Consider the following 17,306-nt stretch of genomic DNA (forward strand, 5'->3'; position numbering starts at 1 on the left):
AATCTCCAGGCCAAGGATACTTTGGAGCAAAGTAATGATTAAATTCCAAAAGATTTGTAACACCTGAGAAAAGGAGCAGGGGCCAGAAAAGATAAAGTCGAGAAGTTACCTTAATTTTTCCTTTCTGGTATTTCTTTTTTCTTTGGCCATGTGGACAACAATATTTTGATTATGTAAAGTGTAAATATGATTCTATTATGTGTTAGGAATCTTGATTAGGCTGCTAATATGAAGTATGGTATCAAAATGTAATTATTATTATAAGAATGTTTTCACTTAAGTACTATAAAAGGTAGAAAGGTAATATTGTTTCACAGGGATTTCTATAGGCTTTTCTTTAGACAGTTTGAATCTATACACTTCATAAGATTGTCGAATTTGCAAAGGGAAATTTGACAAGATATCCCAGAACTTTTAGCATAAAATGTAAAGCAAGTAGTAATAACAAAAATCTGCCATTTTTCCTTCTCCTTCTTGCTTTACCTCTTGAGGTAGTCGTTAGTAACAGTGGAAAAGTTGGGCAGAAAATAGGGACGAAAATTCTCACAAACTCAACCCACCTTAATTTAAATCATAGTATAAACAAAGAATATCTGAGAGAAACAAAAAATTTGAAATTTCGAACTGAGGAATTCACTTTTATAGAACATCTGAAAAAAGTTCGCATAGAAATGCTATAGGATTATTAATATTTATTTTCTAAAATTTTAAAAACTTAACTATATTATTATCACTTGCATAACCAGATATGATATTAAGAATTAAACTATAACTAAGGTATACACGTCTTTAAAATTACTATGATGTGTAATTATTAAGCTATACAATCAGAAGCGGAGCTATGTGTAGTATTGAGGAATTACCGGACCCATAAACATTGGCAGAAATCTTGTATGTGTATATGTATATACCTTAAAAATGAGATTTCAAATAACTTGGCACCATGGATGCTAAAAGCCTTTAGGGGCACTGATTGAGGAAAATATGAAGTCCCCGTCACGTTAAAATTCTGAATCCGCCTCTATATATAATTGCTACCGCAATAATTACTATATGGTTTTCAAATTGAGATTTGTATCCAAAACAAGATTATCTTTGTTGGCTTTTGCCTTAATGGGACAACCTTTTGCTATTTAGGCACCTCCAATTGCTTGCAGTTTCTAGCTACCGAATGCCTCCTTTCTCAAGTCTTGTTATATTCCTCTCAATGAAAAACTTAAAAACCTGTACTCTAATGCAAGAAAGCTAGGATTCTGTTCCCTCCTTAACTTTTTCATACCTTATACTATATATATACATTCCATGCAACAACGAAAGATTGCTTCCTCTTTACAGCTTATGTTTCTAGCACTTCTCTTCTTTGAGAAACTACTTATATTATTCTCATCCCAATAGAAAACAAGAAGGAAGAACAAGTATAGAAAATCTATTGAAGAAGTAGCTATGAGAGTTTCTTGCTGCTTTCTCTTTTGTCTTCTTATTTTTTCAGGTAAATATCAATATCTTTTCCGTTTATTTTATCATGTTTTGAAATATACGACAATAATAACTACACCTCAATACCAAATAATTTGGCAGGGTATATAATTTTAAATGATAGTAGTAAATTTTAGGTGATTCTTCTACTACTTGTTGTCTTTTGATCCTTTTATATTGTAGTCTTCGGTTAACAATTTGGACTATAGATATTTCGATATACAAAAAAAATTGCAATCATGAATTGCCGAAGCTAATTTTCGGTTTTTCCATTCCAAAAATTAAGGTCCCGTTTCTCTATAGATTTTTTCTTTTTCCTGAAAATTTATTTCAAAAACGTGTTTGTCCATGAAATATTGTAAGATTTTGGAGATTTTTCGAAAATGAGTTTTTCAAAAAAAATCGGAATTTTCCCCCCTACTCACAAAACTACAATATTTTTCAAATGAAATGCATGTCCAAACATAATTTAAATTTCAAATATAATTTTTCAACTTAACTCCAAATACTAGTAATTTTTATGTCCAAACGCCTACTAAGTTTCATGTTATACTGAATTTTCTTTTTTATTTGTTCATAGTACTTGCTAGTTTTTTATGCATCTGATAGTGAATTACTCTTAATCAGGTAGTTTTTCCCACTGCGTGAGATTATGCTGGGAAGAGAGGAATATCAATTTATTTGATTGAATTGTACAATTTTGTACCGCTCATTTGACTTCATTGATTTGAAATTCATTGGCATACCATCAACATATTCTTTTGCATGCATATACTGTTCTAAGTTTTCACCTTTACAGCAAACTGTTTGTATGAATCCATTTGAAGCATTATGATTTAATCAATCCGGATTTTGGACATACAAGTCATTGTAAAATTTTCATGAGTCAAGTTTTGGCACAAATATAGGCTACTTAAATGACAATTTGCGAATTTCATCACCTGTAAGTTTTGAATCTTTAACGACAAATTCTAAACAGAAAAGCTTAGTCAAAAGAGTTTGCCTTTGTCCTAGAAAAAAAAAAAGCACTTAAATCAAAGAAATTTTAATTTCATTCTTAGATAACAAAATTGTCTTTTTGATGGGAAAACACAAAAAGTAGGTTCTTATGAAACTCCATGTTTCTGAAGATGTACCTAAGAACATAATATAACAACTGCTAATAACACAAATTCTTTGGTTCAAGAATGTAATCTGGAATCAAACAACCTTATGATGTACTACTCATTCTTTCAACATGCAGAATCTAAAGAAAAAACGAAAGACAAAACAAACTGACACCTATTTGGTATTAATTACTTCAGGTACAAGCTTTGCGGACAAACCTTCCACTAAAGCCATCAGAAAAAGCAAAAAACTAGCATTCCAAGAAGAGGACATTACCATTTCACCTTCCATGTTCTCTGCCCAGCAAGATGTTCCCATTATTAATCCAACAACCCCCGGTACAACAAATCCAAACCCGAATCCTAATCCGAACCCCCCCACGATGGATATCCCCCCGCCATCTACCACAGACCCATTCACGAACCCTGACCCATTCACGAATCCTAACCCTAGCCCAAACACAAATCCAAACCCAAACCCGCCCATGAATCCTAACCCAAATCCAACTCCGAATACGAATCCAAATCCAAATCCAAACCCGACCAACAATCCGGGGCCATCTACTGGATCTTGGTGTATAGCCAGCCCCAGTGCTTCACCAACTGCTTTGCAAGTAGCACTGGACTATGCTTGTGGCTTTGGAGGTGCAGATTGTGCAACTATTCAGTCTGGTGCAAGCTGCTATGAGCCAAACACACTTAAAGACCATGCTTCCTATGCTTTCAATGACTACTACCAAAAGAATCCAGCTCCCACAAGCTGTGACTTTGGAGGAACAGCACAACTTACTTATACTGACCCAAGTAAGTGGAAGACTACACCTAACCTACTAAACGTCACATATAAGTAACTTTTCAATCTGCTAATCCAAAAAAAGTTGGCAAAGCTTCTAATTTTTCCTTTCATTGCTGCAGGCTCTGGGAGCTGTCACTATGCATCATCAAAAACAACCCCTACTACACCCCCTGCACAGCCACCTCCTACCCTGCCACCTCCAAGTCCCAGGTATAAACTATCTGAAATTATTTGAGATTTTAAATTATCTCCTAAGCAAGAAAAGTAAAGATGTTTGCATGTTTCCTTGGAATTGCAGCACAATGACGCCGGTAAATCCATACACCCCAGTTGGACAGAATGGTTCTGGTTCAGAACCAACAGATTATGGTTTAGAGCCAACAGGTACTCCCAATGGAGCAGATAACTTATCAAGCAACATCCAGTTACTCTTCTCCATGGCTTCTTTCATGGTGGCAATTACAATAACTCATTTCTGAACAGATTGGGCAAGACATTGTTCACTGGGGCTGCAGGAAGACACTGGTTGTCTCCATACTTCCATTGATTCTAAAGAGGCCGAATCATCATGAGATGTGAAAATCCTCATGGCCTTCAACAACATTAAACTTGCTATAATTCATCCATTTATGGCTTTTAGTCCAAGTAGGAAGCCAGTGCTTAGTGAAGAACAACATCTTAATGTAGCCAATTCTCTATTAAAATATTTCTGCAGTTAATAAATATTTTAGACACGATATCTCGTTTTAGGATCATTTCAATGAAGAGTTATGTACAAAATTCGGGAACCGACCCATTGACAGGAGACTAATAAGATCCAACATTTGTCATCCAAATAACGGCATATGATGTGCTACTCCTCATATACAGAGAACACAGCAGCACACCACCAAATTGCAAAAGCACAACTAAATTTTGAAGAATCAATTGAAACTCTGATCTCTTCCTTCTTTTTTGCTTTTTTCTTCCTCGCACCAGTTACTACTTATTTTAAATACATTATCAGAAACAAATGGGGCAATATAGATGCCTCTCCTTATACAGCTACATTAGAGACATAATAAAATTGAGTTAGAATATTTTGGACTACTTCAGAGGAATGTTAACTCGTGTTAGAAATCAACAATTTGTTAAAATGGGAAGACCTCAACGGAGAAAGCATGCCCTGCAACGTTTAAAATGTATGTCCAAGTCTGACCTGCATGACAGTGGTGCCGACACTATGCTTATACAAGAAGCAGTCAGTCCCTCTTTACAACTTTAGCTTTTACATTTTGGGTAGAATCTGAAAGGAGGGTTCTTTGTCCCTTGGAGGAACCATTGGAATTCGCAAACTCATTCCATGCAATGTGAGCCCAAAGAAGACACATTTTTTCTTTTTTCTAGGTCAATGGTAAAACCCAAAATAAGAAGCATTTTGTTTCGTCGATAAGTATCCAAAATGTTACCCGAAGTACAGAATTTAATAGGATACAAATGAAAGCTTGTTCACAGTGAGCATTTGACTTATTCCTGCATGAATACATTTAACCTAATTGTCCCACATACTTGACTAGATATACAGCTTGAAGTTAACATAAGAGGGATTTAAAGAAAGATACTAATTAGTGTGATCTTGATCCCTCAAATGACTCAAATAATTTATGGGACTCAGTTGAGCAATCACTGTAGTTTCAAGTCAAATCAAGAGCAAGCATGGCATAGCAACAATACAAATGATGGCTAGGGTGGCAATTATTGAACCTTGATCAAATGCCTTCTGCAAGCTGCCAGCACGTGTGAAATGCTGGAAACCCAGATAAGCTGCTATTGCCAAGGAAAGAATAACACCTTCCTTTGTTCCCCTGCCAAGCAATATGAACCAGATATAACTCTAGTCCATCAGAACAAGGAACATTTATTTATTGAGGAAGATATACTAACCTTAGGTTTGCAACTTGATAAGGAGCCACAATTACCATCAACAATGCTACAAATGGCAATTCCAGTTCACCTACAAATGGTCAAGATCAAAGTCAGATATTTCGAAGAAAATCATCTGTGTGATTGATCGTAGCTTAAAACATACAGCATCCAAACACAACAATCCACTTATCACCTTTGGTAAACAGAACGGGCTCAATTCACAATGTCTGTTAACATTTTTCTGCTAAACAGCATGAATACATGATCCTGATTCTGCTTCCTACTATAACTTTATCCAGTTCCTTGACTTATCATGTTAAATTCACTAAGAGTTGTTAACATGCAAAAGTTCAGCAGTATTCCCTTAGTTTCTACCCCAAAAAAATGGCTGACACCTTCACCTTAAAACAGGACTAGGAAAAGCACTGAGTACAATTTACTAGCCTGCTTCACGAGGGAATATTGGCTGGATAATGATATTCAACAGCATACAAAATACATAAAGCAAAAAACAAAGATAATCAATTTTCTAGAGTTGAGATTTAAATCATAGGCATAATAAAGGCACCAACCAGTAGACCTACCAGGAAAGGAGAAGAAGAGACGAGCAATAAGTGCCAAAAATGCAGACCAAATACCATATTCACCCCTGAAAGTCATTTTTCATAAGTTTGCTGTAATGCGAGAACGTCCAGCTTAAAGAAGTAAGCACGACCTAGTTCACAGATGCTAAAAGAAACTTACTGGATCCATGAGACAACCGTCGTAGGAGCTTGTAAAGCAAATAAAGGAACAAGAAAGGACTTGTGAATAGCAGTGCCCTTTGCAATCATGAGAACGCTAGAAAATCACAATGACAGTCAGATTGCAATATCCAAATTATGGTGCAGCATGCAGCACAAGGTTTACTTGGAAAACAAAAGTAGTTTCTTCGTCATAAATTACATAAGAGTTTTTTTTTTTTGATAGGTAAGGTAAACTATTTATTGATAAACAGTACCAAGTACGTACAGAAAATGTTACAGAAGTCTGGACTCCATCAATCACTACCCAAAAACAGAACCTAGAGAGTCCAAAAAGTGAGATAAACTAAAAGGAAAATTTTCTTTATGCCAAAAAGAACAAGTTTGGCAAGCATCTAAATTTTTACACAGGCTAACTCCTTTCAAACAACACTTATCAATCAAGGGGCATGAACTTTGAATCTTCTAAGAATACAGACTTGAATCGAAGAAAATTAATATGCACTCAGATTCTAGAAAAAAGAGACGCAAAAATAAATCCCTGGAAACGATATTAGCTAATGTTACATGGCGGGAACAAGTGTACAGTCTATACAAAAGACTTCTGCACATGTCCCTCTCTTTTTATCTTTTTGATCATGCACAGTGTCAGGTTAATTCAAGCATTAACGAAAGTGCGCTTGGAAAACAAAGCTAGTGTGCCAATGCCAAGGGCCAATGCTCTGTCCTGGTTGATGCTTCTAACCAGTGGTGCTACCAGCAGCCTGTTTTCCTGATACACCTTAGCCTTGGAATATCAAGTACAAACATAAGCATGTAAATGACCCTTAATCATCAAGTAACCTGGAAGCTTTGAAAGTTTAAGTTGCACACATGGTGGATAAAATGCCAGAAAGTTTTTTTTTTTGTTTTGATAAAGTAATAAATTTCATTAAAAAAAAGGCAAAACATACCCGTATAAAAGGAGTATACCAAAAAGTAAAAAACCTTACAAAAGGATATGGTTTTCTATGAATGACACCCAATCTTGCGAGAAAGTTATACGAGATGGCTTGGAGTTTGGCCATGTACAGAATTGGTCCGCATGTGCCATCATGTGATCATTGAAGGGGTTAAAAGGAGACGAAATAGACTTACAATCATATAGAGAGAAGTTTTACATGACCATTGGTGCATATGTGAAACCCATGAGAAGAATCCAGAGGCAACATCTATATGTTGAACTGGGAAATGGTATGAAGATCAAATTTTGGCAGGATTACTAGTTTAGTCACATCCCTCGTAAGGAGGAGTTTAAAAAGTTATTCAGCTTCAGCCACATCCTAAATGTACAATAGCCTATTGTAGCGAAAACAATAGGCGGAGTATCACTTCAAGAGGAGAGTCAAGACTGGAAATTGGAGAGGATTTCCTCCTTGTTGACAACTGAATTGAAAACCTGGATTATTGAAAAGGAAGATTTAGTGAGCTGCAAAAGAGGTTTACTGGATATGGGTATTATCATATGTTTCAAACCGGAGGAACAAATCTTGGATTTGGCCTCGTCGATTAATCTGAAAAACTAAGGCTCCTCTAAGAGTGTCTTGTTTTAATTGGACAGCACAAAATGAAGATCTGAGCAAGAGAGAAAGAGACTGTTTTGTGCAGTAGGTGATAAAATGTGAAAGAAGGATATGTATGACAGAATCTCCTTTTTTCTTACACTGTGACGTGATTACTGACATACAGAATATGTTTCTAATTCTACCTGGGTTCCAGTGGTAATGCCGAATCCCTTAGAGATACATATCATAGTTGAACAGGGAAAAGATCACAGAACTCTCTGAGAAAGCTTGGTCACACAATCCCATAATGCATCATGTTGGCCCTTATGGATGGAGAGGAACTGTAGATGCTCTAATGAAATTTGAGAAGCTAATCACATTTTGAATCTAGCTGTTTGGTGTACAGCTTGAATAATGTAAATGCTTTAATGGACTTCATATGCTCCCTACAACTATGAGATTGGGGTCTTTTAGTATATTTAATTTGTCTCCCCATACTTCCAATTCACTTGGTCAAAATTAAAACTAAAAAAAATCAAAACTTTAGAAGCTCCAATTTTACAGCAAACTTAGCAGCAAGTCCAATAAGCATAATAATGAAGTAACGGAAACTTACAGAGAGGAGATAGCACAGACCCACTGTAGATTTGTAGGAGTAAGAGCTGCAACATAACAAACAGCTCCTCCACGTCTCTTCCTCATCATCCCTCCACTCAAATCAATTGAAACTCTGTGAAAGAAAGATAATTAAACAAAACGATTAAAGAGGGAAAATAGACCAAAATTTGAAATGAATTTATCATATTGAATCATTCAAATAAATGACAATTAACATACCTGAGAGGGTTATATCCAAGAAAACTGGAGCGGTGCTGCAACTTGTGATGAGAAATCCTCGTTTGATGACATTGAGGAGATCCCAAAGCATAACGCTGCTTATTATAGGAAGCAAAACAGTGTGTAGGAGTAGAGAGGGAAAGAGAAAGAGAAAGGCTCATCATTTTATTTTGCTTTTCGCCGGCGAATGAAGAGAAACAAAGTGGAGATTAAAGGAAAATGGAGTGGGGAGTGAAAATAAAAAAGATGGTGATTTATACGTACAAGAAATTGAAGCTTTCTTAGTTGGACAAATGGTGATACTTGACAAGTGCCTCGTTTGGATTATTGAATTATTGGAGTTTTAGATTGTTCTTTGCTATTCTGCCCAGCAAAGTGGCAATTTTTGTGGGAGATATTTTTTTATGCTTAAGCCATTCCAACACCGTTGATTAAAATGCTTCTTCGGACTGTTATTACACGTCGTTTTATAATGTATCGTATTGTATTATATTATTATATTATATTGTTTAATTATTACTAAACTTGTAATATTACTAAGAAAAAATAAAATATAAAGATAAAATATGATTATTAAATAATAAGGAAAGGTAAGATGAGAGAAAAAAAACAAGAAAACGCCGCCACCATACGAAATCCATCGTTTCATAAAGTGACACTTTTCGTTGTTACGTAACGATGAATATTACGATACAATATAATAAAATTTAAGTAACAATCAAAACAAACATTGTATTTTAAAGTAAGGGAAAACGCATAAGTATTCCCTTGACCTCGTTCTTATCAAACAAATACTACTCTAGATTTATTTTATATAACTAGTGTTAGAACTTGCGCGATGCGCGTAATTTGACAGAATATTAATCTTATAAAATTATGATCTAATATATCATATTATTTTAATAATTATTATTTATATTTTATTATTTAACACAGTGCGCCGAAATATAACAAAATCTATACAAACTCAAAGGGTACACATCATATAGTAACAAATAAATTATTGTTCCTTATTTATTCTTATTGTCAAATTAGCAAATACTTAGGTCTCATTTGTTTTTTTAAGATTAAGACGTCTGAATCTGAATACACATCTGAATATCAAGATGTGTATTAAGATTAAGACATTTGAATCTGAATACACATATGAATATATTAAGATGTGTATTAAAATCTGAATACCAAATAATTAAGACTGTTTGATTTTTAACATCTAAATGTATAAAATTTATCTTTATTTGAAAATTAATATACATAAAATTCAAATAAAATACTAAATAATCTAATATTTCATCTATAAAGTATATAGTTTTTAAAAATATGCATGATAGTTGTTGGTGGTGATGACTAACAGGTGAATGCCAACTAGAGGCGGTGGTTGGTGGTAGTGTTAGTTGATGATGGTGTGTCATACTAGTAGCTAGTATTGATTGATAGTGGTGGCGATTATGAATGAGGATGGTGGTGGTGATAGTTAATAATGGCGAGTGATGATAATAGTTGTGACTGAGGAAGGTGGTGGGTGGGTGGTGGTAGGTTATAATAATGGGCAGTGCCGTCTTTGGTTGTTGATGGTGATAGGGTGGTCAGTGTGGTAGTTGAGGTGGATGAGTGTTGATTGTGGGTGAGAATGATGGTGGTTGGAGTGATGGGGATTGTGGGTGGTGATGGTCGATAATGGTGGCGGCTATGATTGAGGATGATGGTGGCGTGGTGGTGGTGGAGGTGGTGGTAGTAGTGGGGGTGGGAATGGTGGTTGAGTATGATGGTAGTGGCGGTATGGTGGTAGTTGATAATGTTAGGCAGTGACGGCAGTTAATAATGAATATGTGATAGCATCTTAATGAAATTAAGTCTCTGTTACAGATCTTAATCATACAGACCTATTCAGACCCATTAAGTGGTTGTGAAATAAAAAAAAATAAACACACTTAATGATTAAGATCTGAATAATTAAGATTCAGACTTTAAAAACAAACGCACTTAATGTCTGAGATTTGAATGATTAAGATTCAGACCTTCATTAAGTGCAAACAAATGAGGCCTTAGTACTATACATTTACTAATTTGGCTTTTTATTAACTTGTCAATTGACTTAATATTTTGAGACTACTAAGTAGTTAGTTTTTTGTTTTTTATTATTATTTTTATTTTAAAATTTCAACTTGAAAATACTCCATAATTTGAATGGGTAGTTTTTTTGTTTGTTTTTATTATAGATAATTATAAGATATTTATATTTATTGACTCATATAAAGTAACCAATTAATTTAAAATTTAAAATTCTAAATATTTCTTAGTTAAAAAAGTAGTTTATTTTGTCTTAACAATGTCACTTAGCTTTTTGTGGTTATGCCACTTGGTTTAATGAGATGGCTTTTTCTTCTACTTTTAATAAAAGATAGATTTTTATTTTTTTATTTTATTTTTTATTATAAAATAATTTAAAACTCCAACTTGAAACTACTCCCCAGTTTGAATGAGTAGTTGTTTTGTATTTTTATTATTTATATTTTCATTTTTTTTTGTTATAGTTATTTGTAACAACTAAATTCTGTTCCTGAAATATAATAATCAAGACAAGAAATATAGCGACAAATATTATATTCGATTTCAAGTAATGGAGTTACAATCTCTAAAATATCTCTAAATCTAAAGAGATATTTTCCTCTGATTCTTCTCCTCATGGATGATGGTTCAAGAGCTTGAAAGCTTGATCTTGATCTTGAACTTGATGGATTTTAGATTTGTAATACGTCACGAACAATTTGAAGGTCGTCACGAACTAGGATTTGGTGTTGGGTTATCACGAATGGAAGATTTGAAGCCGCTCGCCTATGATTTGAGTTCGCCTTTGGAATTTGACCACAGACGACGATTGCAGATATGGATGGAGACCTTGATGCTATTCTTCAGAGCTTCTTTAGCCTTTCCTTCTGCTTACTTGCTTGTCTCTTAGCCTTCTCCCTTGACCCCTTTATATATGTGTGGGGTGGAGTAATCTCCAAGAAAACCCTAGTGGATCATTGGGCTTGAGGCTTATGGGCCGGTCCATTTGATAGAAGACCAACTGACAGGCTAGCCCAATGGTATATTGGACCTTTATTTAAAATAATTTAATTGTATTTAAATAATTGACCCAACTATATTAGCCCATGATATTTATTTGGACTAATGTATATTTAATTTATGATTAAATTCAAATTTCTTATGAATTTTAATTTAGTAAATTTTAATTGTCTACAGATGCCCCTACTTCAAGGCTTGTCAGGGTGTAAGCTTGCTGAGATGAGGGAAGAGACTTGAAGTACCAATAACAATAACACCCCCTTTTCATTTTCATTTTATCCCCTTAGAAAATACTACATTAAGACTTATTCCACGTGCATTCTCTTAGCTGGACTTGAGAATGATCAAGGATCAATGTTTCTTCTTTACATTCCCTTGAGAATAGTTTCAATGAACTTAACTCAAAAAGAAATATGACTTAGTACAGTAAGGTGGGTTTCCTAGACTTGATTTCCCCTTCTTTAATAGGAAATGAATGTGACAGCCTTCTATATGAAGTATGGACTTAATTAAAAAATAATAATCAAGTTCATATTTAACTAAGCAAAACCTGTTCCATGTAGGATTCCATCACACGATGCGTCTCCCATTTAAATTCCGTCTCAAAGTTTCCATGTAAGACTTGGTTATTAGTCCACTAGGAATTGTTCTTTTTTTTTCTTAAAGGAAGATTCTTTTTCACCAAGGAAGGCATCATCTCCTCATGAGTTCTATAAAAAAGGCATGAGGTGGATCTCAAACACATGAAGAATACAAACTTGCAGCTCTTATATCATTGCAGAAGATACATAAAGCTCTTTGTGTTTGTAATCCCTTTTCTCTTGCATCCTTTTCATTTTTTTGGTCTTGTTCACGTTGTTGTTTTTTCTCCAAGAAACCGATAGCATTAATAAAGAAAGTTCAAATTGGCAAACCTTGTGCAACTATTTTGACATTAAACTTTGGACATAGCTTGAAGCTTCGTGTCATTTTCACCGAACAATTAAACAGGACCAAAAGCTTTGTGTTGTTGGCAGCAAGGGCTTCAAAACTTTTTTTCTTTCGCTGTAGAAGTTGTCTGGGTATCCATCTTTGCGCATATGTGAAGAAAACAACCATATCTTGTCGTAGGAGAATCATAAATATAAGTCATTTGATTCTTTTGAAACTACACTTCAAATAATTCAACGTATCAAAATTTTGGGGCAGAATTCCTTCTGTAGCTTCTCATGTATTCTTTTGAATTCTCGTTTCAGATGCTGCCGCGCTCAACTTTACAGCTTTGCGCACCTTCACCAAAAAATACATATCTTGATGTAGGAATATCAAAATCATGAGCGGATTACGGTTCTGAAAACTAGAATTTTAGAACTAGGATATATATAAAAATCAAAATCAGACAGTCCACAGATCTTCCCAGTTACTGTCAGAAGTTAGGAGATGAGTTCCGACCAGCTGACTCATTCAGCTTTATGCGCCTTCACCAAAAAATTAGTATCTTACTATAGGAACGTCGAAATCGCAAGCCACTTGATTTTACTGATTTTAGACTCAAAGGACTACAATATATCAAAATTTTACCCCCAAACACTTTTTGTATCGGATGGAATTAATTTTTTGAAATTGATCAATGCATCTGGCCTGCTGATCTAATAGCTTTGTGCTCTCTCGGTGAAAACGTCATATCTCGAGATAGGAGCATCAAAATCACGAGTCGTTTGTGCCGTTGAAAAGAAGACTCTGAGAGATACAATATATATATAAAGCTCGATGCTCCACCCTTTTTGATCCAGTCACAATAAATCTTTGAATCAAAGGCCGAAATTGGCAGGATTATTCGAGCAACATACTTTTTTTTGCAGGTTTGGCGAGAGAAAGGTTGGTGCCTCCTCATCCTTGTGGCTTTGGTGACAAAATTACATAAAGAACTTATGTTTTTAGTCTTTGGCTAGAAAGTCCATGGAGCGTCCCTCACCTTCAATCTTTGGCGTGGGATAAATCCTTCTTCCAACTTGGTGAAGAAGTTCATGGAGTGTCTTATCTTTCAAGCTTTGGCGGAATAACCCCTTCTTGCAACTTGGTGAAGAAGTTCACAGAGAGTTCTATCCTTCAAGATTTTATATGGAATAACCCCTTCTTAATTGTAACTTGGTGAAGAAGTTCACGAAGCTTCCTTTTTTTAAAAGCTTTGAAGGAACAATCTGTGAAGTATTCCTACCTTCAAGATTCGGCACAAAAGTGCACGTCACAATGATGACCATCCGTATTGAAGAATCATGTCGTTGATATCGGTACTTGTTAAGCTCTGCGTCGTTGGCACCGATCAAAGAAACAGAACCAAAAGATTCGGCCATATTGGCACCGGGAAGCTCTAAAATCCTTCTCTTTTGCAGTTTTTTTTGAGAGAATATTAGCAATCTTGATATCCATAAGAAGATTCACTAGAGGTACACATGATTGGGAACGAACCATTCATCTCTTTATTACGCCTTGGCGAGAGAATTTCATGGCGTGTTCCTACTTTTGCGGCTTAGAGAAGGGGACATTTGAAGCAACTCATTTTCATCTTTGGTGAGAAAGCATGTGACGCATCCCATCCTTTGCGGCTTAGCAAGATCGACACTTGGAGTACTACTCTTTCATCCTTTGCGAGCAAGTATGGGAAGCAGTCATCCTGCAAATCTTTGGCATGGAACCACATTTTCTTGCAATTTGTCGAGAAATGCATGGAGTATCTTAACCTTCAAGCTTTTGTGCGGAACCATATCTTCTTGCAATTTGGTGAGGAAGTTTGCGAAGTGTCCTAACTTTCAATCTTTGGCATAGAACGACTCCTTATTGCAACTTGGTGAAGTTTATGGAGTGTCATAACCTCCAAGCTTTAGCATAAAAACACGTCTTCTTGCAACTTGGTGAACAAGTGCCTAGAACGTCCTTCTCATGACTTGATGAAAAGATACATGTAGTGCTCCATATTTGGAGTTATGGAGCTAGCAAAGCATCTCGTCCTCCAACCCTTATCGAAAGAAGCACATGAAGCATTTTTTTCCATGCGGCTGAATGAAAGCAAACATGGCGCATCATCCTTTAAGCTTTGATGTGGAGTAACTTCTTCTTCACTTGCCCAAAGAAGCGCATGGTGCATACATGGAGCTAGTTCCTCTTTGGATATCGTGAAAAAGAATTGATTTTTTTTGTTGCTTAAGTGACTGAACTTAGAGCGAACTCTAAGTTGCCTACGTACCCCAGCAAAGAGGATCAAGTCATTACGTAGTTCATATAAAGTATAAGTTTTTTTTTGTATGCAGTTTATACTCGTGCGGACAAGGAGTATAGGAACTTGAAGACATTGCTCAAATTTGAAGAGCTTTACATCATGAAGACTTTCTCAAATTTGAAGAGTTTGCAACTTGAAGTCTTTGCTCGATTTGAAGAGCTTTGCAACTCGAAGACTTTTGCTCGAATTTGAAGATCTTTACATCTTGAAGACTTGCTCAAATTTGAGGAGCTTTGCGACTTGAAGTCTTAGCTCGTATCTGAAGAGCTTTGCAACTTGAATACTTTTGCTCGAATTTGAAGAGCTTTACATCTTGAAGATTTGGTTCGAATTTGAGGAACATTGTGACGTACAATTTAGGCCCGTGTATCAAGGAGCAGTGCAACATGCAATTTAGACTCATGCGTCGAGGAGTATTTTGCAACTTGCAGTTTAGACTCGTCAAAGAGCATTGAGACTTGCAGTTTAGGCTCATACGTCAAGGAGTGTTGAGGCTTGCAGTTTAGGCTCATGAGTCAAGGAGCTTGGTGACTTGCAGTTTAGGCTCATGAGTTAAAAGAGCGTTGAGACATTCAGTTTAGGCTCATACGTCAATGAGCATTGAGACTTTCAGTTTAGGCTCATACGTCAAGGAGCGTTGTAACATGCATGGACTCTTCAGTTTTATCTTCGGATGAATATTTGCCTCCATTCTCAACATGGTCTGCTTCTATTTCATCATGAGGATCAAAGCTAGGAAACCTTTGGTCTCCACTTGTAGCCATACTCAATTCCATATCATGTGCACTGGTGGCCAACTCTTCAAAAGTTTTAGGCTTGATTCCTTGCAAGATGTAGCGAAGGCTCCAATGCATACCTTGAATGCATATTTCGATGTCAGAAGTTTCGCTAAGACGGTCTTTGCAGTTGAGGCTTAAACTCCTCCAGTGATTGATGAATTCAATAACTGGCTCCTCATTCCATTAGCGAGCATTTGTAAGTTCAACCATACTCACAATGCACATCGTGGTATAGAAATTATTGAGGAATTTCTGCTCAAGTTGCTCCCAACTATCAATGAACTAGCTTCAAGATTTGTGTACTAATCGAAAGCATTTTCTTTGAGAGATCGAACAAACTGCTTGACAAGTTGATCATCATAAGTTCCAACATCATTGCATGTCTCGACGAAGTGTACAACATGTTGCTTGGGATTCCCTTTACCGTCAAATCGTTGAAGCTTAGGGGGTTAATATCCACTTGGCATCTTCAAGTTATCAATCCTTTGGGTGTACAACTTTGCGTATGTAAGGAAAGATTTAGGCAAAGGCTTAATTTTATCCTTGATGGTCCCTATGATGAAGTCCTTCAATTGGTCAACATGAATCTGCCCATCAGAAGAGACTTGGAGCTCTTTGGTCATTGTTGTTAGCTTTGTGGAAGACTCTCCTTTTTCTTGAATTTCTAGAAGCTTCATAGGTGCTTGGCTTGATTCTTCCTCTGTCATGCTCTCTACCTTATTCATCAACTTGGAAAGTTTATCATCTTGATCTTTCATGTACTTTGTCACGCCTTCAACAGCTTTTGTCAAATTTGCAAGTTGTTCTTCTATGGTAGAAGCTTCAATCATCAATGTTTGCATGACTGCCGCAAAGGATGAAGAATGATATAGATCATCACTTGGATAGAAAGCAGATTTTGGAGTGACATGAGGAGATATTGGAGCAAATTCGCTGCTCAAGACATCATCATCTTTCTGCATGAAGGGATTGTGGGAATAGCAGTGGAATTCTATTGAAAGGCTAAATCGTGCCAAAGTTCGTTCGACCACCTCAACGATGTTGTTCCCTTCTTCTAGCATGTACGATGAGGATCTCACTTCTTTTGGAGAAGATGAACCGAAAACATGATTTGTAGACGGAACTTCAAGCACTTGTTGTCCTTGTATTTCGGCTTTGCTTCTTTTGATTTGGCCAACAATCTCCATTGTAACTTCCAATCCGCTTTTGGAGTCAGATCTCGGTTTGATTTTCTTGTAGCCATCTTGGTGTTCTTTGAACTTTGAAGAGAAAAGATGAGAGGTAGAGATGGTCCCATCGGGCGTGCCAAAATTTGTAACAACTAAATTTCTTTCCTGAAAAATAATAATCAAGACAAGAAATATATCGATAAATATTATAATCGATTTCAGTTGATGGGGTTACAATCTCTAAAATATCTATAAATCTAAAGAGATGTTTTCCTCTGATTCTTCTCCTCACAGATGATGGTTTAAGAGCTTGAAAGCTTGATCTTGGACTTGACAGATTTCAGATTTGTAGTACGTCACGAAAAATATGAAGGTCGTCACGAACCATGATTTGGTGTTGGGTTATCATGAACAGAAGATTTGAAGCCGCCCGCCTATGATTTGGGTTCGCCTTTGGAATTTGACCACAGACGATGATTGCGGATATGGATGGAGACCTTGATGCTATTCTTTAGAGCTTCTTTAGCCTTTCCTTCTGCTTACTTGCTTGTCTCTTAGCCTTCTCCCTTGACCCCTTTATATGGGTGTGGGGTGGAGTAATCTCCAAGAAAACTCTAGTGGATCAT

At 36.0% G+C, this 17,306-nt stretch overlaps 2 protein-coding genes across 3 annotated transcripts; one reads left to right on the plus strand and one right to left on the minus strand.

The window, feature by feature from the left end:
* The first annotated feature begins 1,335 nt into the window (after window positions 1–1,335).
* Window positions 1,336–4,127, plus strand: LOC107805168 (uncharacterized). 2 transcript variants are annotated; one of them, XM_016629161.2, is made up of 4 exons: window positions 1,336–1,489; window positions 2,781–3,386; window positions 3,498–3,588; window positions 3,677–4,127. In XM_016629161.2, the coding sequence occupies exons 1-4, from the start codon at window positions 1,444–1,446 to the stop codon at window positions 3,855–3,857; spliced, it is 924 nt and encodes a 307-aa protein (XP_016484647.2). In that variant the 5' UTR covers window positions 1,336–1,443; the 3' UTR covers window positions 3,858–4,127. The 2 variants fall into 2 exon arrangements, with proteins under 2 accessions (XP_016484647.2, XP_016484646.2); XM_016629160.2 differs by lacking the exon at window positions 1,336–1,489 and having other exon boundaries at window positions 2,596–3,386.
* Window positions 4,128–4,784: 657 nt separating this feature from the next.
* Window positions 4,785–8,779, minus strand: LOC107805169 (cold-regulated 413 inner membrane protein 1, chloroplastic). The gene is made up of 6 exons (XM_016629162.2): window positions 8,408–8,779; window positions 8,187–8,300; window positions 6,028–6,123; window positions 5,868–5,932; window positions 5,302–5,371; window positions 4,785–5,222 (listed from the first exon to the last, which is right to left on the minus strand). Exons 1-6 carry the CDS (start codon window positions 8,569–8,571, stop codon window positions 5,057–5,059), a joined length of 675 nt encoding a protein of 224 aa, XP_016484648.1. The 5' UTR covers window positions 8,572–8,779; the 3' UTR covers window positions 4,785–5,056.
* Between the last annotated feature and the right edge of the window lie 8,527 nt (window positions 8,780–17,306).

This window comes from Nicotiana tabacum, chromosome 3 (genome assembly GCF_000715075.1).
Source record: "Nicotiana tabacum cultivar K326 chromosome 3, ASM71507v2, whole genome shotgun sequence".
In the NCBI taxonomy this organism is placed as follows: Eukaryota; Viridiplantae; Streptophyta; class Magnoliopsida; order Solanales; family Solanaceae; genus Nicotiana; species Nicotiana tabacum.